The following is a 21,299-nucleotide window of genomic DNA, read 5'->3' as shown; positions in this document are numbered from 1 at the left end:
GTAAAAGTAATAAAATAATGAAGAAAATTGAGGAAATTTACCATGCCATAGTTTACCTGCTGGAGAGCACTTGGTGACTGGGCAGTGTTATAAAAATTTGTCTGACCAGGCGGTTGTACTTGTCCAGAATAAAGATTTGAAGCCTGGGTAAGATTTGCTCTAGCCTAGGAGAAATTTTGTAGGAAAACAGCAGTAAGATTGAAAAATTTCCAATTCAGACATCAAGTGTGTAACTTGAAAGCGATTTCTAAGAATTTTAGTATTAGGTAAAAAGAGCTTTCCCCTGCCATTAAGTCTTTTAACCTTTTTTCTTTAAAAACAGTTTCTTTAAGTAACCTGTTGCACAGGAATACAATGACAATGTAGGATCCTAGTTCATCTTACCTGGAGAAGATGTGTATCAATCAGCTGGGAACCTCCTAGTCCTGATGCCTGACCCAGCTGATGTTCATACAAGATAGGAATAGGTTGCGTATTTGAGGTCTGTTGAAAGGCAAGACCTGATTGTGCCTTTGCAAGTTCCTGGTGTTGCACAGCTGGAAAGTTATGGATGGCAGTACCAGAAAGGACCACAGATGGTTGTGACAGACTGCTTTGCATAAAGGCTGGCTGAGACCTACATAGGTATTGAAGAGAAAAGACTTGTGTTAGCGAGTGAATTCTATTTTGGAATCTGGGGATCTTAAGAATGGGTATCCCAAATGACCAAGCACTCTCATTAGCACAATTAAGAAAAGAGAGAATGCAGATTGTGCCTAAGGCACTTGTGTCATGATTTAGAGCCCTGAACACAACAAAGTTCTAGGAAAAGGCTTGCTCTTCCTGAGAAACTAGTAAGATTTTTCTCCTCTTGAACAATGAGAATGATTCTCTTGTCACGTGTTCAATAGCAAGCTCATAACCAGATCTGGTTTTCTCTTTGGTATGGACATCCTTTTCAGATTGATAGCACTAATAGCTGACTTTTATTATTTATATTTCACTACTTCCTCTTATGTATATATTTCTTATAAAAGATCTCAACACTTCTATGGGATGAAGCAGAGTAGTTGTTCAGGATTAGCCACAAAGTTTTGGTTTATTTTTATTGCGGTATAGTGGTCATATAACATTGTATTAGTTTCAGGTGTATTACATTATGATTCAGTATCTGGATTATGAAATGATCACCACAACAAGTCTATTTAACATCTGTCACCATACATGCACATAGTTACAAAAACACTTCTTTCTTCTGACGAGAACTTTTAAGATCTACTGTCTCAGCAGCTTTAGTGTTTAATGTTTGAGAAAGCATGTGTGTGCATGAGCAGGGCAAGGGCAAGAGAGACAGGGAAGGAGAATCCCAAGCAGGCTCCGTGCTCAGCACAGAGCCCAACTCGGGGCTTGATCCCACAAACCGTGAGATCAAGACCTGAGCTGACATCAAGAGTCGGGCGCTTAACCGACTGAGCCACTCAGGCACCCCTCTCAGCAACTTTAAAATGCCCAACACAGTATTATGGCCAAAGGCTGCAAACTGCTACTTGTAAAGTAAGTCATGGCAGGAGAGGGGTGTGTCTGGGCGGCTCAGTCAGACATCCCATTTTGGTTCAGGTCATGATCTTGTGGTTTCTGAGTTCGAGTCCTGCACTGGACTCTGTGTTGATGGTTCAGGGCCTGGAGCCTGCTTCTAATTTTGTGTAACTATAGTTAATAATACTGTATTGTATATTCGAATGGTTAAAAAAAAAAAAATACAATGCTGAAATCTAACTTCAGACTACCCTCTTACCTCTGGGATAGGGGCCTTCAAGCTATATTTTTAAAAATGCTAAGATAAAAAGTAACCAGATCAAAGTAGCGGGTTAAAGACAATATTACCCGTAAATAATATTACGCTTTGTTAAAGCTGACATATGTGGCAGAAACAAAAGCCATTAAGCAGGAATGCTAGCCTGGAGTCACGACCAATCTTTAGAAGGTCTATGTTTCAAATACAAAATGGGAAAACATAAGCATACTGTTATAAACTGCCCTGTCATGGCAGAAGTTAATTCAGGGATTCTGTATTAATAAACATTATGCTGATTAGGTTGAGAGCAAGAAGTAGCAGAATGATGTAGGAATACAAACAGCTGCTTTCAAAGGCTAACCTGTGCCTTCTAATATGGCTGTCATTAGCCACAATCACATACACAGCATACATCATATTTCTATTGAACAGTCCTGGTCTTAAGAAGTACATCTTCCAAGACAGTCGTTAAGATGGGGATCAAGACACAGACCGTCAGTGCACAGCTACTCCAACTCCCACGGCTAAGGACGACATCGCTCATCACCGAACTCTTTTTTGCACAGCTGGAAAGTAGCCGCAAACTTTTCAACAATGTTTCGAGCAACTCATACCAATCAAAAGATTTCCTTGATCAAAAAAACAGTTTCTTCTATATTTGTCACCATTCTCACCACCGCTTCTGTTCTTTGACACTCTGCTCTTCTCTTTAATCACACCCCATCCTAAACCCTGACCCCTTACATACTCCTGTCACCTGCCAGGTCTCGGCTCACACCCCACAGCAGGCGTTGATTTCTAGTTGTTGCAGCAAGATGTAAGGGAGCCTTTTTAGGTCCGTTAGCAGCTATTTTCTGTGATTTCTAATTGTTCTGGGATTGTTGTTATCCTCATCTTCAAGAAGGTTTGAGGTCTCATTTTGTTAGGTAAAGTCTTGCCTGAAATTACCAGAGGCTGACTCTCATGACATATAATCATTTAACGTACTTTTATAACAGGGTCATCCTAGCTTGGGCGGGGGGAGAAGCGGGGAGGAAGGAGCAGTAGGGATATGGCAAGAAGGCCCAGCGGTCACAAAAGCAGGTACCTGTACGGCTGAAGTGAGGAAGTGAACAGCTCCTGAGTCTGGGAAACGGCAGGTCCAGCACCGAGACCCAGCTGGGCCTGATGCTGCCCTTGCAGTGGCGCGTAAATAGGGATCGGAATCTGCTGAACTGAGGCTGGCTGCAATGCAATAAAAAACAATACGTGAGCACCATATACACAAATCACAACACTTGGGAAAATAAAAATTTGAGATATGAAAAGAATAAAAGAACAATGCCATGCATATCAGCTCCCTTTTCAAAGGGAACCAAATGTAAACATCTAAATTTTCCTTTCAATACATTACTTTTTCTACACTGCTAATCACTAAGGTTTGGCAAATTTGGGAAAAGTGTGAAAATTTGGCCAGTACGTATCAAAGTAATCGTGGATTGTCCCATGTTGTCAACAGAAGATTTTAACTTCAAAGAGGCTGTTATTTGTAGCCCAAGGTAACCATTACACCATTAGCATGCCAAGAAACAAACGTCTGTGGTATTTACCTGAGAAAGACCTGGCTGGAAGCCTTGTTGCTGAGCCAAGGATGGTGGGGCCAAGCGTGCATGTTGGGTGTTGAATAAATGACTCGTGTCCATATAGAAAGCAGGGATTTGAGCTACAGACCATCAGGAAAAACAAGCAGTAGTCAGTGTCTGAACTTCAGAATTTTCCAAATAGTAACTAAAAACCAAATCTTGAAGCAGATTTCAAATTAAATGCGCCTTCTGAAAATTACTACAGCCAAGGAAAAACTAGATATGTGGAAAGATGCAAAACTTCTGGCAGACAGGTATATGCAAATTAAAACAAAACTCTAGTACGGTTGACCCTTGAAAAACATGGGTTTGAACCATGCAGATTTTTTTCGAATAATTCCATATAGTACTGTAAATGCATTTTTCCTCTCCGTACAATTTTCTTAGTAACGCTTTTTCTCTAGTTTACTTTATTGTAAGAATACAGCATATAATACATATGACATACAAAAATATGTGTTAATCAACTGTTTATCAGTAAGGCTTCTGATCAATAGTAGGCTCTTTGTAGTTACATGTGGGGCGGGGAGGGGCTAAAACTTGTATGTGGATTTCTGACTGTGTAGGGCGTCAGCATCCCAACCCTTGCATCGTTCAAGGGGTCAACTGTACCTGTGATGATACAGGAAAACAGATATTCATATACTGCCAATGGGGTATAAACTAGTAAAATTTGACCTGATCTACTAACAGTGAAAATGAACCTACCTGCTTACTGGCAAACCTACTCTAATTTTATATCTAATTAAGGAATTTAATAGTTCAAAGAAAGTGATGTTTAATAACTGAAAGAATTTGGTATAGATTCTTAACAAATTTCTATATATTATATAAACTATTTTGTGATTTGCTGTTTTTATAGAATAGTATGTTTTGGAGAAGTTCCCATATTGTTTTTAATTTGTCATCATTATAAACAATATTACAATCAATAAAAACTCTCATACATGTATCTCTTATTAATAGAGCAATTTATTTATATAAGATTCCTAAGTGTGAAAACTCTCACTACAGTTAAGTACATACACGTAGAATATTCTGAGATACTTTTCTAAAAGAATTAGGTTCAATTTATACACTCACCAGCAATGAATTAAGAAACTATTAATAATACCTGTGACCTTTAAAGAAATCAATCTTTATATCTTCCACATAGAAAATGCCTTTCTTTGAATAGAAAGAGAAGAAATAGACTGTGTTCATTTATTTTTTTCTTCTTTACTAATCTTAGTTTACTCTTCCCCAGAAATTTCATTATCAATTTGTCAAGTTTCAGATAACAAACTTTTATAACTTGACTGGAATAACATCTAATGCAGAAGTTATTTTGCCAATTATTAGACACTAATTTGTCTAATAGATTTGTAACATATGTATAAGGAACTGCTAAGAGTCCCAGAATACTTACCAAGGAGAGATAACATTAAATTCAACGAGGAAACAAATTTGCAAAGCAGATCAAAAAAAATATTTAAACTTGAGGGGTGCCTCGGTGGCTCAGCTGGCTAAGAGTTCGACTCTTGATTTCAGCTCAGGTCATGATCTCGTGTTTTGTGAGACTGAGCTCTGTGTCGGGCACTGACAGCGTGGAGCCTGCCTGGGATTCTGTCTCTCCCTCCCTTTCTGCCCCTCCCCACCGTGCTGACGTTCTCTCAAAATAAATAAAGCTCAAAAAATTTTTTTTAATTTGAAAAAGAGAAAATATAAGCATTTTAAAAAGTCTTCATTTTCTAAATTCCCTATACCCAAGCCCAAAAATCTTACCTGCTGCAGACTGAGACACATAGACTTGTGGACTCTGTTGTTGCTGGGCAATAAGGGAAGGCATACAGCTTAACTGTGAAAAATGACTTGCAGAAGGTAGGCTGCTTGTCTGTAACTGCTGGGGTTTCACTTTACAAATATTAGGAGGGTCTGATGTGGTTGTAGATTTTGTACTCAAAGAAGAGGTAGTGTATGTACCAGCTCCTATACATGGGAGAGGGGGGAAAGTAGCATATTTTCAAGTGTCACTGTTGTTCACTGTAAAATAACTCAAGCACCAGCTGGAAACTGGCAAATTCATGTTTATGTTCCCCACATACTTAAGTAACAATCACCAAATGTAAACAAGACTATAAAATTTGGGGAAATATATACAATAAAAAAATACAAAGAGAAGACAATTTCAAAATAGTACTCATAAAATAAGGTGGCCAAGGGCCTACAGGGTTGTTACAGTTTGGTCTCCAACTAATAGTGTTTAATCATCATAAAGAAAAGGAAGGTCAAGAGCTTCATTCATTTATGGCTAGGCTAAATGTAACAAGACAGAAGGATGAAATGCTGCACCTTATGAATAATTAAGGATGTAAATGCATCTCAAGAGATCACAACTGCTCCTAAAAAGTCACGTAAACAAAGGTTAGAGTTTTTCTTCTTTCCAGCAAAATACCTTAAGGGTAATCTTAAGAGCCGCATTCATTTATGAATATTTACAAACAACTACTAAGGTCAAGCATAGACATTAAGAATATAGAAGAACAAAGTGCTGCGCCTTAAAAATCATTAATGTAAAAGGAGCCTTTAGAGATCACAAGTGCTCTTAAAAGTCATATAAACTTAAGGTTATAGTCAGTCCCCTCCCTCCTGGTATATATACCAGCAAAATACAGGTATGTGATGATACCTTAAAAACAAAGACAAATTATTAGTAAATAAGTAGAGTTATAAAACTTAAGATCTTGAAGGATCAATTAGTTCTGCAGATCAGTGAGCTTTAATGACTGTAACACTGGAGGAATGACAATACTGGCATTTGATTAAAAAGTGAGATGTAATCATCATTCTTTTCAGACTTCAAAAGATGTTCTAAGAGAGGACCAAGATCAAGGTACGTTTGTTCTTCCTTCCACTTGAGTTTCTAGCAGTAGATAATTGGGCAGGAAGTATAAAAATTTATCTTAATCGAGGAGAGTGTGGGGGAACCAGACCTGGAGGAAAGAAGTACACTTGACCCTTGAACAATACAGGTTTGAACAGTGTGGGGCAGTCCCTCCACTTACACATAGACTTCCCCCCGCCCGCCCTGCAATTAAATACAGTACGGTACTGTAAATGTATTTTCTCTTATGATTTTTTTTTAGTAACATTCTCTTTTCTCTTACTTTATTGCCAAGAATACAGTATATAACACATGTAACAAAGTATGTATTAATCGGCTACTTATGGTATCAGTAAGGTTTCTGGTCAATAGTAGACTATTAGTAGTTCATTTGGGTGGGGAGGGGAGGAGTCAAAAGTTATACCTAGCGAAAAGGTTATCCTGGGGTTTTGTTGTCTGTTTTTGTTTGTTTTTTGACTACGTGGGGGAGGGGAGGGTCAATGCCCCTAGCCCCTGCGTTGTTCAAGCTGGGTCCAAAGAAAGATGTAGGAACCTTCCCAGTCCCTTTATTTCCTAATCTCCCCACCACACTCCCCTCCTGGTTGCTTTACAGTCCCAACTCCTATCCACCCAAATGACTGGGTACAATGCTAAGTATAATGAAGATGTCTTACAAATTCATGGTAGGGAATGCTTGAAAGGGTCTTAAAGAGGGAAGAGAAATAGAATACTCTATGATTTGAATCTCTATGCTTGTCTTGATACATACTTTTGATTCATACTTTTGATAACACCAAAATAACTGTAGTATATTCTAAAGACCAATTCTTTTGGTATATAGAATGCCAGAATATTGAATGGCAGTAGTGCAATCACTAAATGAGAACCAAAGAAAGTAAATTATGTGCTGGATTATTTTATATCTTTTGGAAAGCAGCTTCTGTTGCTTTGGAAAACATTACAGAATAGTGGGAAAGCTTGAAATGAAATTTGTTTTCAATATAAGAAACGTGGTTATACATATGGTAAAAGGGTGTACTTTCCTAGAGTCGAGCATTTTAGAAATGTAATTACTTAAGAAATGTAAAGTCCCCAAATGAGATATAGTTTAATGAAAGGATTACATACTAGCAAAAAATTTAAGGAAGAAAAACACTTTCTAACCTGGGGTGTTCATGGACTCTCCTTAAAAACAGATGAAACAAAAAACAAAACCCACTAGATATCATCTTGTCAAATAACAGACCGGAAATTCTTTACCCCTAATTCTTCACCAGAAAATACACGTCATCACAATAGATTTAGGCCAACAATTCCTTCAAATTAGATACAGATCACAAAAATCTACAGCTCGTGTGATTCTTTGTTATTTCTGAATTGGACTATTAGCTATATATATATAGGTTAAAAACTAAAAATCCAATTGTGTTGGGGCGCCTGGGTGGCTTGGTCGGTTGGGCGTCCGACTTCGGCTCAGGTCATGATCTCACGGTCTGTGAGTTCGAGCCCCACGTCGGGCTCTGTGCTGACAGCTCAGAGCCTGGAGCCTGCTTCCGATTCTGTGTCTCCCTCTCTCTCTGCCCCTCCCCCATTCATGCTCTGTCTCTCTCTGTCTCAAAAATAAATAAACGTTAAAAAAAAAAATTTAAAAAAAAAATCCAATTGTGAATTTTATAGAAAAATTTAGAGGAAAAAGATAAACATCTTTTCGCCAATTACTTATTAGTACCTATGGGGGGGTTGTTGCAAGCACACAGGAGGGCATGGGGGTGGGCAAGAAGAGTTTACAAAACAGCTAATGATCAGACCTTGTGCAGTCTTAAATATTTTAAAAATAGTAGGTTTTGGGGATAGTAAACAGGAAAAGATCATAGGAAATGTTAAATAATTAAGACATTTAAAGGAAAGGTATAAAACCTTCTACCTGATAGTGATGTTGTGGGAGTGACTGAAGCAACAGGAATCTGAGGCATTGATGCACTTGAGAATGAATTGTAATTAGCAGGGCTGGGCCCACTGGCACTACTGCTGACTCCACTTGCAATTGGAGGTGCTGTGGAAGTTACTGGAGACCCCTTTTCCCGTACATTTGGAGAATTCTCCCATGCCTTCCGTGCCGACTCCATCTGTAATAAAATGGACATTTTTTTTAAAGGGGGGGAAAAAAAGCGAATGCAGAATACACATACCAACATACACATGTGTGCGTATATTTAAATTCCAAATATAAAAAATAAATAAATAAATTCCAAATATAATCCTTCAAAAAAAACTGCAAAAATTTAAAAGATTAAAATCCTAAGGCTTTCAAACCTTTCACTTTCCCCTTTATCTTTGTTCCCTTGCTCTAACTGGGAGGCAGTAGGCTGTAATTGTGTATCTAAAGAGAGCTTGTTGACAGCTTTGGCAAAGAAGTCAGTGAAATATAAAGTCAAAGCTCCTGTATCATGTCCATAGGAGTCCCCACCCCTCCAGATGAATAAAGAAACAGAAATGTCCTGCCCCTTAGGACTGACCTAAGGCTCTGACTCCAGCTGGAAAGGCACTGAAGGCCCCCCATAAATACCTATTCCTCCTGTATAAGGCAGTTGTCAAATGGCAGATGACAGGCACCTTTTGTTTGGCTGTTTTATGTTCAGCGTTTTAAAAGGCAAAGTAACCAGCTAGGTTTTAGGCTTGGGTGCAGTAGAAACAGGTCTTGTTTTACACCCAGACCTCAACAAGCATTTCAGATACTGACTGCTGCCATTTGAATTTGTGACTATGGGTTTACCTATAGTCTCCTAGTTTCTTAAAATGTAAAAACAGGTTGCATTTTCATCTACCTAGACCAGTGCTACTGAACAGAAATGTAAATGCAAGCCATATATATAATCTTAAATTTTCTAACGTGTATTTATTTTTGATACAGGGAGAGACAGACCATGAACAGGGGAGGGTCAGAGAGAGGAAGACACAGAATCTGAAGCAGGCTCCAGGCTCTGAGTTGTCAGCACAGAGCCCGACACAGGGCTAGAACTCACGGACCACAAGATCATGACCTGAGCCGAAGTCAGCCGCTTAACCGACTGAGCCACCCAGGCGACCCATAATCTTAAATTTTCTAATAGCCACATTTTGAAAAACTAAAGAGGTAATAGTAATATCGATAACATCTTTTATTCAACCCAATGTATCCACAATGTAAATTAAAAACTACACATCAACACAAAAATTGACATGTTTAAATTTTTAAAAATATTAACATTTCAGATCCGGTGTCTATTTTACACTTATAGCACACACCTCAACTTGGACCAGCCCATTTAAGTGCTTACTAACTACATGTGGTGAGTGGATCCTGAACTGGATGGCACAGATGTAGATCTTCAATAGGAAGGAACAGATACACAGATTGTGGTGTTTTTAGACCTACTGGTCAAAATACTGGGCCAAGAAAAAAATGCTGAAAGTAATCTATAAAATTTGGCTGTAAAAAATCAAGTAACAATTTTTAATGCCATAGTTAAGATGTTGTAGGTCTTTGAAACACCAACTTAAAAATACTAATTTTCCCCCTTGACAAAAACTATCAACAAAATCCATGTAATAGAACTTTTCTATACTCATATATTACCCAACTAAAGAGAGATGTCAGAAGAAGTAAAAGTAAAGAAACTAGAGAAGTTTTAAGCTAATGACATTTAATTTAAATTCATTTGAATTTTAAATGTATACTTCTTCTTGGAATGTCAAAAATATTAAGTGAAAAGCAGTGTTGAATAGGTTCTCTGAAGAATTAACTGGCCTAAAGAATTTATGATGATATATTTGCCTATGTGAAATTAGACTAGCCTTGAATAGCATACAGTCAAAACCACACATTAAGACACAGTATAAAACACAGACTGAGATAGTCCTTCAAGTGGAAAAACAACGGCTGAGTAGGAACTGGTAATAAAGAGGAAGGACTGGGGAAAGATGGGGGCTAACACAAAGCAGAATGGTTACCCCATAAAATTTTAGTCTCAAACTTCCAGAAATGAACATTGGCCAACATGTCTCCCCCTCTCCTGAAGACCATCAAAGATTCGCTGTCAACCAATATAGCATTAGGAGGCCCCGCTATAGAGGTTATACTTGCCCAAATTACAAAACTGAACAAACAGCACCAATGGAATAAACATACACACTTCAAAAAACCTCCACTTTATTTCATGTCTGTGCTTTTTAAAAAAACCTGACTAATCTGGAGGTGAGTGGAAATTGATTTAAAATTCTCAACTCAACTGTAAAAAAGCGTCAGTGACACAGCTCAAAGTTATAAACACAAAAGAGTTTTAAAAACAAGCCTAAATTTCTTGATATAAAAAAAGCGTGTTGTCTATTATCTTTTTTGCCCTCTCATTCAAAATTATCCAACAAAAATCAAATCAAAATCACTTGTAATTACATCATAAAACATTCTACTTATTACAGTGCATTCATTCAATTCACATGATCTACAGGAAAGATAGAAAATTAACAGTCTTACCATTACTGGTACTTAGGATAAAACACCAAGCTAGTTGGTTTGTTTTGTACACAACTGATGTATCCAAAAACTATGGTCCCTGAGAGGGACTCAGTACAAACACGGAATATAAGTGCTCTCCTGTATTTTTAACACAAAATTCGTAACCGTAACAAGCCTCACTTTAAAGTGGATTTAGAAATTAATAAAATTTTAGGGTATAATTTGACATAACTATTTCCTCAGCTTAGTAGTGTTGCTTACCACACAAAACAAGTAAAAAAACCAAAAGAATATTTTTAGCATATGTCCCCTTGCATGCACTCATCAAGGACCTTTAGAGAAGGACGTTGTACATACCTTGAAGGTGAGGCTGAAAGTAGTGGGAGGAGCTGAAGTGAGGCTGGAGCTCTGTTGGATAGTCTCCCTCTTAGGGAGGGGGAGGGTGTTGGGCAGGGGCACCTGAAAAGGTAGGCAACACATATCATCATCAAAGTTGCTACAAAAACCCCATTACGGAGAATGCTAAAGTACTCTTTAAGGGTGTTTATTTTTCATCAGAGCCAACAGGAATATTTCATTACTTAGAGTTACATTGTGTCTGCAGTAGTTGATATTTTTGGACATCTTAGAGAAATGCAATCTGCTTTTTAAATGCATATTATTAAAGAAAAAGATCTGTTCCAAATATAAGGTATACACTCAAAGGCAGTTAAAATTTTTTTAAATTTATTTAGAGAGAGAGAATCCCAAGCAGGCTCCACACTGGCAGCACATGGCCTGATGCAGGGCTTGATCCCATGACCAAGAAATCATGGCCTGAGCCGAAATCAAGAGTTGGATGCTTAACCAACTGAGCCACCCAGGTGTCCTGCCTCGCATATTCTAATGTGTATACTAATCACCAGGGGATGTTATTAAAATGCAGATTCTAGTCAGCTGGAGTGAGGTAAGGCCTAAAATCCTGCATTTCAAACAGGTACCCAAGTGGTGATGCTTCCTAGACCATACATTACATGACCATACATTACATTACGTAGCAGAGCTCTAAGGAATATAATTTCCATTAAAATTTTCAGGGACCCATGGGTTCTATCAGAAGCATTTAACATGATAATGTAAATATTAAGAAATTAATCTCCTTCCTGCAATTTAGTCAATACTCTTATAACTAGATTCAAAAACAAAAGTCAAATTGGGAGGAAAGTACAGAATATTGCTACCACCCTGTTACACTGAGCAAGCTGGCTCGCTCTAGTTATAACATGATTATGGCAAATATTGTCAGAAACGTGAATATATTACAAACTCTCTACACATATCTTTTCCCCTCTTAAGTCTCTAGACCTTGAGATTTTATTATGTACTACAGTATGATTGATTTTGATGGTTCACTTATTCAGATAAAATGAGATGCTTAGCGAGCATTTTAAGGTAATCATTTTAAGATCATCACTTTGTGTGTGGTACTATGGAGTACTAACAAATTGAGAATACCATGGACTACTTAATGGAGATTACTTTATACATTTTTTAAATAGCTGTGCTAGGAATATTAATTAAAAAAAAAAAAACAACAAAACAAAACAGGGGCGCCTGGGTGGCTCAGTCGGTTGAGCGTCTGACTTCAGCTCAGGTCATGATCTGGCAGTCTGTGAGTTCGAGCCCCATGTCGGCCTCTGTGCTGACAGCTTGGAGCCTGGAGCCTGCTTTGGATTCTGTGTCTCCCTCTCTCTCTGCCCCTCCCCCGCTCATGCTCTGTCTCTCTCTCTCTCTCTCTGTCAAAAAAATAAAATAAAAACATTAAAAAATAATAAAATAAAAACATTAAAAAAATAAAAAAAAAACCCAACACCTGCATTTAAATCTTCAAGACATTCAAAGATTCAAGATTCAAAATGATTGTAACATTAAGTAATACTATCCAATAAACACCAGCTAAATATCTTAAATAAGTAGATTAACCCTTATCAAGAATAATTTTTTCAAAACACAAAAGCTCTATGCATAAAACCCTCAAACACACTAATGAGTGAAAAAGGAACATTTCAAAAGGTCCTAAAATTTTTCTCATGTAGGACATTTTTTTTAAAGTATTTATTTTGAGAGAGTGCGTGAGCAGGGGAGGGGCAGAGAGAGAAGGAGAGAATCCCAAACAGGCCCTGCACTGTCAGTCAGCGCAGAGCCCAACGTGGGGCTCGAACCCAGGAACAGTGAGATTATGACCCGAGCCGAAACTAAGAGCTGGACACTCAACCGACTAAGCGCCCCAGGACCCCCTAGGACATTTGTTTTTAACGCTACGTTAGTTAAGTTCAGAATCACCACTATACTTGGCACAAATAAGCACCACTGTGAGATCACTCCAAACTGATGACCACCTGTAATTCTCCCTGACCCAAGATGATCTTCCTGTTTTCACACATGCTGTGGATACACAGCTAAAAAGCAAATGTAGACTACTTGCTCAGACACAGGCTGGGTCTCTCTTTTAGTTATCCTGCATGCACAAGGAACTACACTTTGATTAGCACTGCAGATCACACGGAAACCATGAAAACACTCTCATGAATATTTTCAATGACTTTTAAGGGTTCTGAGAACCCTTTCATATTTCATGAACCATATTTTTTTAGAGGGTGGTCTGGGAGAAAGCATCATATACTTTCTTGAAAAAGTGTCATCTAAAAAATTTTTTTTAATGAGAGAAGACAAAGTATAATTCAACTTTATGTTGAGGCTTACTGATTCAGTATTTGATAATCAACATAGTGGTATCCACACTTATCTGACAGGGAGTCTTTCTGTCCTTTCCAAATTTCCCATTACTTCTTACAGGAAATTAAAGAAATTTAAGACTATCTCCAAAAAGGTAAGGGAAAAGGGATTTGGTATATCAAGAGAGGCTCTATTACACGGAAAAGCTGGAGACATTACATTAATCAGCTCCTGAGGAGCTCTCCTATCACTAACAGAAAACATGCAACATACTCCTTTCTCTCTCCCTTTTCCTCAGTCCTATGGCCTGACCACTAAAGTTGGATTAAATGGTCCCTAATGCACTTTATGTCTCTAAAATTCTATATACTTGATGCCAGATGGAAAACTAGAAAGCACAGGAAAAAACATCTGTAAGACCTAAGATTTTTATTCTCAGAATGATAGAGTTAAAGCCCTTTGTGTGAAAGGTTTAAATATATCTGTGAAGGAGATTTTTGAAAAGAATGAGCCTTATTGTATATTTTAAAAAGAGAGCAACTGACCAAATTTCCACCACACCTGCCCTCCAGAACAAGGGCCGCATGTGTAACTCTAAAATGCTCTTCCACCGCAGAGGGCTACCTAACTTGTCTGGGCTTATAATTTTTCACCTGTCAATGAACTAGCCAAAATGAGGGACTGTAATGACTTAACATAATCTTGAATTATAACACGGCTGTTCTGGAAAACTACAGCCAAATTTACGTCACTTACTATCACTTAAAAAAAATTTTGTTCAATGTTTATTTTTTCAGAGACAGAGACAGACAGACCACAAACTGGAAGGGACAGAGAGAGAGAGAGAGAGAGGGAGACACAGAATTGGAAGCAGGCTCCAGGCTCTGAGCTGTCAGCACAGAGCCTGACGTGAGACTTGAACTCACGAACTTCGAGATCATGACCTGAGCCGAAGCTGGATGCTCAACCAGCTAAGTCACCCAGGTGCCCCAACTTACTATCACTTTTTAACTGAGCATTTGAGAGTTTCTGAAGTACAATACTTACACATATGTTACAGCTCAATCTTTACAACAGGAATGTTGCTAAGATACAATGTAATTTTTTTTAAGCTCAAAAAGAAACACAAGGAATCTTTGGCAACACTCTTTTTGTTTTAATTGAGTGAGCTTTCACTGCATTATGAAAGGTTTCATTTAAGAACAAAATTATCAACCAAATAAATTATTGAATCTGTAGAATGTGAAAGGAAAGAACAAAATTCTTAACCAAAACCAGGTTAACAGGATTAGTACTTACGAAACTAAGCCTAAGCTTTGACTATTTTTGGTACTTATTGTTATGAGTGCCCCAAAACACAAATTGACTAGGACCTTTCCCAGAGAGGAATTAAGTATCGGTCACACGGTATGTATCAGGTAACAACAGCAGGTCCCTGACCAAACCTGAGCGTCCGAAGTTGATTACTCACATCATTAACCAAAGTGTCCTCCATCTTTGCATTATTAGTAGCCACAGTGTTAGGCAGAGAAGAAGAAGGTGTAGTATAGTCTGTCACAGACTCCTGTGGAGCAGTAATAGAAAAAAATACGCTGTAAACTAAATTAGTGACTCACCTTCTAATGACAGCCTAACAGGTGTAAAGTTGTTTTGGAGAAAGCAGAAGAGGAGATCTTAAGACTCAAATTACTCAAATCTTTAAAAGCAATAGTGTGATAAAACAAACGTGGACTCACCACTGAAGGGGTGACATTTCAACTACTGCTGGGGTCCTGTACAGTTTTTTTTTTTAATGCATTGCTATACTGTACGTCAATTACACTCCAATTACAACTTAAAAAATTTACATGCATTGCACAGTAGGAGGCTGCCAACAGTACCATTTATTTCTGTGGATTACTAAAAGAACTCTATGTGGTTCTCATACTTAATCTATAGCTTACTTTCAACTACTGTTTTTTTTATTCTCTTCAAAATACAACACAGATAAGTGAGTGTCAAGATCTTAGTTGTTGCACTTAGGTTTTAGGATAAACCTGTTTATCTTCATGAATCTGTTCTTTAAATATGGTAGAGCTGGATCATCAGAGTTTTTTGTTTACATGTATTGAGTTGTATAGCAGTTAAAAGGAACGAAATATTCAAATATGAAAGTTTCCACCTACCTTTCTTCTCATTGAGTATATGAACCAGAGTGAACACAAAAGGGCAGGTATAAATTTTGCCATTCCCACAAGCATTGGTCCATATAAGTCACTCAGTGTATCTTGCCATAATGAGTATTTTTAAAGATCTGCACCTTTCATTCAATGAGGTCCCTAAACACTAGTCAACGATTTCCTCTGGTGCTCAAGCAATGGAAGTGATCTACTGCAACCCTGGAAGAAAACTGACTATCCTGGAGTCACTAAAAATTTGATATGACCTACTTCCTAATTTCAGAATCTTACTAGTGGGCAAGGTAAGGCTCCACTGTAACTCCATTAACAAAAACATACAACAATCCTTTCAAAGCCTGTCAAACCCCAATGAAAAGCATTCGAATCTTGTGTGCACATTTTTCACTTCAACTACTCAGTCCAGAATTAAGAATAAATTTCCACAGAAAGAAATAATTTATTATAAGGAATTTCTTTAGATCACAAATGCATACCATGCAATAAGAGTCTCTGCAGAATAACCCATTTGTTTATAGAATTATATGCCTCAAGCCAAAGAAGAGGAGGAGGAGGAGGAAGAGGAGGAAGAGGAGGAGGAGGAGGAGGAGGAGGAGGAGGAGGGAGAGGGAGAGGGAGAGGGAGAGGGAGAGGGAGAGGGAGAGGGAGAGGGCGAGGGAGAGGGAGAGGGAGAGGGAGAGGGAGAGGGAGAGGAAGAGGAAGAGGAAGAAGAAAGAAGAAAGAAGAAGAAGCAGAAAGATGAAGGAAGAGAGAAGAGGAAGAGTATTATCGTTGTTTTCCCCACTCATTCAGACATGGTTTGCATCAACTGAGCCGGTCACCACTGCATGTTGCCTACCTTCACGTTAGTGCCATATTCTGTGGATGAGACTGAAATCATTGTTCCTATTTCAGTAGACATTTCAGAAACTGCTTTGGTTTCCTTTGTTGTTACAGGATCTGTATTTCTGACTGTAGCAGCGCTTGGTTTCTCTTGTCCTTCTGGCTCCACCTGTTGGGCATCTTTCACCTTTCTATTTTTTAACGATCGCTCTTTTCCAATAGGACCTGGTTTGTGTTCTTTGTTTTCTACTGGACTCAAATCTGGAAGCTAAAAATTCAATGTTTATGACAAAAAGGCATCACGACCAAAGACAATTCACTGAAAATTAATTCAACTTTAAAACTGTTAACCGTTCTCCTTTAAATGTTAGTGGCTTTCATACGAATTATATTTACCTTCTGGGCTTTGATAGGGCCTGCCCGAGGCTGCTTCTGCCGTTGTTCTTTCGGTTCAGGTATCTTGTCAGTGTTTTTTTCCGAAAGCACAGGCACAATTTCATTTTCATTCCCATTTGAAGCTGGAGCACCAAACTGAATTGTGTCAATGCCAATTTCAACTCCACTTTCTTGACCATTCTTTGTTCCCTAGGAATAAAATATTTTAAAACTTGATTATTATCAAAGCAAACGGAGTTCAAAGATGACTTAATGATGTATGTAGCACATATTTCATAACAGGAGGTTTGAAGCGATCTATGCATTAACTGACACTGATCATGTTTTAAGAGAACTTTCCTTTAGCCACTACTGATCTGTATTAAAAAACAACTCATAAAATGAAAACCAGGACAAGACTTACGTTTTCTAAAGTCCTGGCTTTAAGAGTTAGAAGTTTGAGTGTGGGCAAATCATAGCCTAAAGTTACTCACTCATTTATAACAAATGTAAAAGCGACAGACACACAAAGACAGCATCGGCAACAAATAAACGGATGAGGGAGAGAAGAAAGATAGGAACACGTGTCACATACTTAAGTTTCCTTTAAAAGAAAATGAAATAATGTCCATGAAAATACTCTGTGTTTGGTAATAGAGTGCACACAACTTAGGAATCAAATTAAACTGCTAACTTATGTGGCATCTTTGTGCAAGGCACTAATCCAGACACCAGGAATCTAACTTAGTCTAACTTGCAGAATTCGCATTACAGCATATGGAGAAAATGAACAACTTGAAAGGGATATGCAAAAATCAATACATGGTTAAGCCACTTCAGATTGGTGGACAAAAAAGGCCCTGAGGAGGTCACACCGAAACTTAATCTAAAAGACCAAATCAGGGGGAAGTGTTTCTAGCAGAGAAAACACCCGGTGTAAAGGTTAAGAATTAAAAAAAGGGTAGTGGAGGCTGGAACATAGCAGGTGTTAGCAGCTGTGGTAGAAGATGAACAAGTGGAAAGCTAGACAAAATAGGGTTTTCTAACCTAGAGAACATTTGTAACAATTACTTAATCTTTTCAGGAAGAACGAACAAACAAACAAAACTTGGGACAAGGTTCAACTTCAGGCCTTGGTCTTACAATCAAATCATTATGTCCTATCAGCGAAGGTATCCCTGAACTTAGCGTATCAGTCAATTTCTGTGTAAGGTTACTGTTACATTTATCACTGTAACAATATCAACGGTATGAAAAGAACATGCCATTCAGATTTTATTTTATTTTGTTTACTGGGGAGAGGGGGCTGGAGGAGAATCTTAAGCAGGCCCCAAGCTCAGCGTGGAGCCTGACACGGAGCTAGATCCCACGACCCCTGGATCATGACCTGAGCCGAAATTAAGAGTCCGGATGCTCAACTGACGGAGCTACCCAGGTGCCGTCAGATTTACTTTTAATATGTGAATATTCTCTTTCAAATACAGGCAAACATTATTGATGTAACTTAGAATAAAAATCTCTATTTGCTTTAGTCAATGATGAAATTCTATAATCCAGTGTAAATGTACAATTAACATTAGAAAAGCAAAATAGTGCAGAAACTAATCACTGAAAGCTATTGATTTTATGTACAGAAACAATTAAGAACTTATACATAGTTTAATGAAATGCAAAAACAGATTGACAGTTAATAGCACTATTACAGAATGTGAGTTTTAGGAAGAATATCATATCCTTTGAAACAAAAAATCTTTATAATGAAACTGAGATCATATTATATCACCAATCTTGATGGGTCTATTTGGTGTATCTAACATTCATAGCACTGAATGAAACTATCGTAAAGAACTGTACTTCGGGGTGCCTGGGTGGCTCAAACCGACGCCAGGCTCCGTACTGACAGCGTACAACCTGCTTGGGATTCTTCTTCTCTCTCTCAAAACAAACAAACAAACAAACAAACAAACAAACATTTAAAGGGAAAAAAAAGAACTGTATTTCACTAGAATCATTCAAGAAATCCCATCAAGGAACGCCTTCCATCCACGAAATGAATTAAAAGTGAACTGTAACTTTGCTAGCTCAAAGTTCACCATGAGGCAATATTCCAAAATCATGTGCAATGAACATCAACCAAAAAATCACATTCTATCCAGAAAACATAAAAAGGATAAAGAAAGACGTGAAAAAAATGAAATACCACCAAAGTATCTTCCTCTGCTACCTGTCTGAAGGCAGATGTGAGCATTCTTTCAAGTATGCTTTCTACTGCAGTACTGGAAACCCATAGGAGAATGTCTACAAGAAAAATCTTGCAGCTAAGAGTGCTGAAAAATCATTCCAGTACTTCAATGTCAATTTAAAAACTGGTAACAAACAGCTTAATAAACTCATTAAATCCAGTGTACCCATCCAAAACACAAGAAACACTTTCCACCCCGTCTTTCGTTATCAGTATGAAATAGCTTGAACTTCCTATATAAAAAATGCTACGATTAATCCTAATGCCTATACCAACAGGAAAAAGAAAAATGATTAACCTGAGGATCTTAAATACTGAATGCAGTGACTCCAAATTATACTCTTCTCTACAGGCATTTTTCCCCTCCCACTTTCTCTTAAATTCACTCTAACCAGGCTTTCATGCCTACTGCTCCACTGACACTACCCTTGTCAAAGTCACCAGTGACCACCACATTATTAGTTTCAATTCTCAGGCCTATCTTACTTGACCTTTCAGCAGAATCTGACACATTCAATTTATCCCTCCTCTTTTCAACTCATTGTTCACTTAGATCCTCCAGGGTACTTTTCCAATCACAGCTTTTTATGAGTTGGAAAGCCTGAGGACTTAGCTTCTGATTCTCTTCTCTTTTCTAACCACTCTTAGAATTCATTCTCCTCTGGTGGCCTCATCCAACCACATCACTTTAAGTGCCTACTAATGACTGAAATTCATGTCTCCAAACCAGATAATCTCCTGTGGACTACAGACTCTTCCATCCAACAACTTACCCAACGGCTCCACTTAGATGTGTAACAACCTAAATCTAACGTGCCCCAAACCAAATTCCCTCATCTTTTCCCCCAATGCTGATCCATTTTATAGCTTCCCAATCAAAACTGATGGAAATTCTATTCCTCTCGTTCAAGTCAAAAACTTTGGAGACAAATCTCATTCTTTTTCACATACGATATTTAATCCATCAGCATGTCAGCTTTCTTTATCTTCAAATACCTAAAAACCGTTTCTCATCATCTTGAATGCCACTCCTTGGTTTCAGTTACCATAGTTTGGTTATTATGATAGCATCTTAACTTCTACTCTTTGCCACCCCCCCCCCCCCCCACACACACACACAGACTAGTCTTAACAAACTACTCAGAATAACCTTTTAAAAGTCAGGTGCTGTCATTCTCTTGCTTAAAACTATCTATTATCTTCCTGAGTCTCCCAAAGGCCCTGTAGGGTCTGTCTTCTGTTATGCTTCTAGCTTCATCTGTTCTCTCTCCATCCCTTAAGTTCACTACAGCCACAGAGACCTCCCTGATCTTCCTCAAACACATCAGCCATATCCCTCTCCCCCGGCTTTTGTATTTGCTGTTCTCTGAATCAGGAATTCACTTTTCCTCAGAAATCTTAATAGCTTGCTCTTACCTCTTCTAAGTCTTTAACTCAAATGCTCACCTAAGGAGCATTTCTTAGCCAACCAATTTTAAATGATCTCCATATCTCTTGGGAAATTACTTACATACCTTCCCTACTTGGCTTTTCTCCTCAGCACTGATCACCATTTAACATACTATATGGTATATGTTAGTGGTTCCCTCCCAACCACAACGGAAGCCCCATGAATACAGGGCTTTTTGTCCATTTTTAATCACACTCTCTCCCTGTTTTGTAAACCCATGAGTTAGAACACAGCCTGGGATACCACAAGTGCTCAAGAAATGTTTGTTCAATGAATAAGTGAAAACCTGCTAACCTAAATAGTCATTTACCAATACTGCACATTTGAGAAATTATGGTAAAACTTCTGTAAACACTGCTTCTAAGTAATTATACTGTCTAATTAGTCGAGCAAAAACATGGTAGAAAAGTAAAAAAAACTAGTAACTGCACTTATATTCTTTGTATCACAAGCACTTTTATTAAGACTTGAATTAAAAAATGTTAACCTCAGGGCACCTGGGTGGCTCAGTGGGTCGAGCATCCACTCTTGATTTTGGCTCAGGTCATGATCTCGAGGTTTGTGGGCTGGAGCTCAAGTCGGGCTCCACACTGACTGCACAGAGCCTGCTTGGGATTCTCTCTCCCTCTCTCTCTGCCCCTCCCCACCTCACAGTCTCTGTCTTGCTCTCTCAAAACAAATATTTTTAACAAACCTAATTTAAAAAAAAAAAATGTTAACCTTATTAGGTCTAAAGATGAGAAATAGCTTATAAATGTAGAGAT

The 21,299-nt window shown here is 38.1% G+C and overlaps 1 protein-coding gene across 13 annotated transcripts in view; it reads right to left on the bottom strand.

Moving 5' to 3' along the window:
• PRRC2C (proline rich coiled-coil 2C) overlaps nucleotides 1–21,299 on the bottom strand; it is a 95,007-nt gene that overhangs the window by 7,902 nt on the left and 65,806 nt on the right. For 9 of the 13 annotated variants that reach the window (XM_058701469.1, XM_058701458.1, XM_058701466.1 and 6 more), the window contains 10 exons: nucleotides 16,865–17,053; nucleotides 16,485–16,736; nucleotides 14,941–15,033; nucleotides 11,112–11,213; nucleotides 8,184–8,385; nucleotides 5,161–5,364; nucleotides 3,364–3,476; nucleotides 2,862–2,998; nucleotides 385–616; nucleotides 42–164 (listed from right to left, as the gene is read on the bottom strand). In XM_058701469.1, coding sequence (XP_058557452.1) covers nucleotides 42–164; nucleotides 385–616; nucleotides 2,862–2,998; nucleotides 3,364–3,476; nucleotides 5,161–5,364; nucleotides 8,184–8,385; nucleotides 11,112–11,213; nucleotides 14,941–15,033; nucleotides 16,485–16,736; nucleotides 16,865–17,053 — 1,647 coding nt within the window. The remainder of the gene's footprint in view (nucleotides 1–41; nucleotides 165–384; nucleotides 617–2,861; nucleotides 2,999–3,363; nucleotides 3,477–5,160; nucleotides 5,365–8,183; nucleotides 8,386–11,111; nucleotides 11,214–14,940; nucleotides 15,034–16,484; nucleotides 16,737–16,864; nucleotides 17,054–21,299) is intronic. The other 4 variants (XM_058701461.1, XM_058701470.1, XM_058701471.1 and 1 more) reach the window with 1 other exon arrangement.

This window comes from Neofelis nebulosa, chromosome 15 (assembly GCF_028018385.1).
Source record: "Neofelis nebulosa isolate mNeoNeb1 chromosome 15, mNeoNeb1.pri, whole genome shotgun sequence".
Taxonomy (NCBI): domain Eukaryota; kingdom Metazoa; phylum Chordata; class Mammalia; order Carnivora; family Felidae; genus Neofelis; species Neofelis nebulosa.
This window is presented reverse-complemented; position numbering and strand designations above follow the sequence as displayed.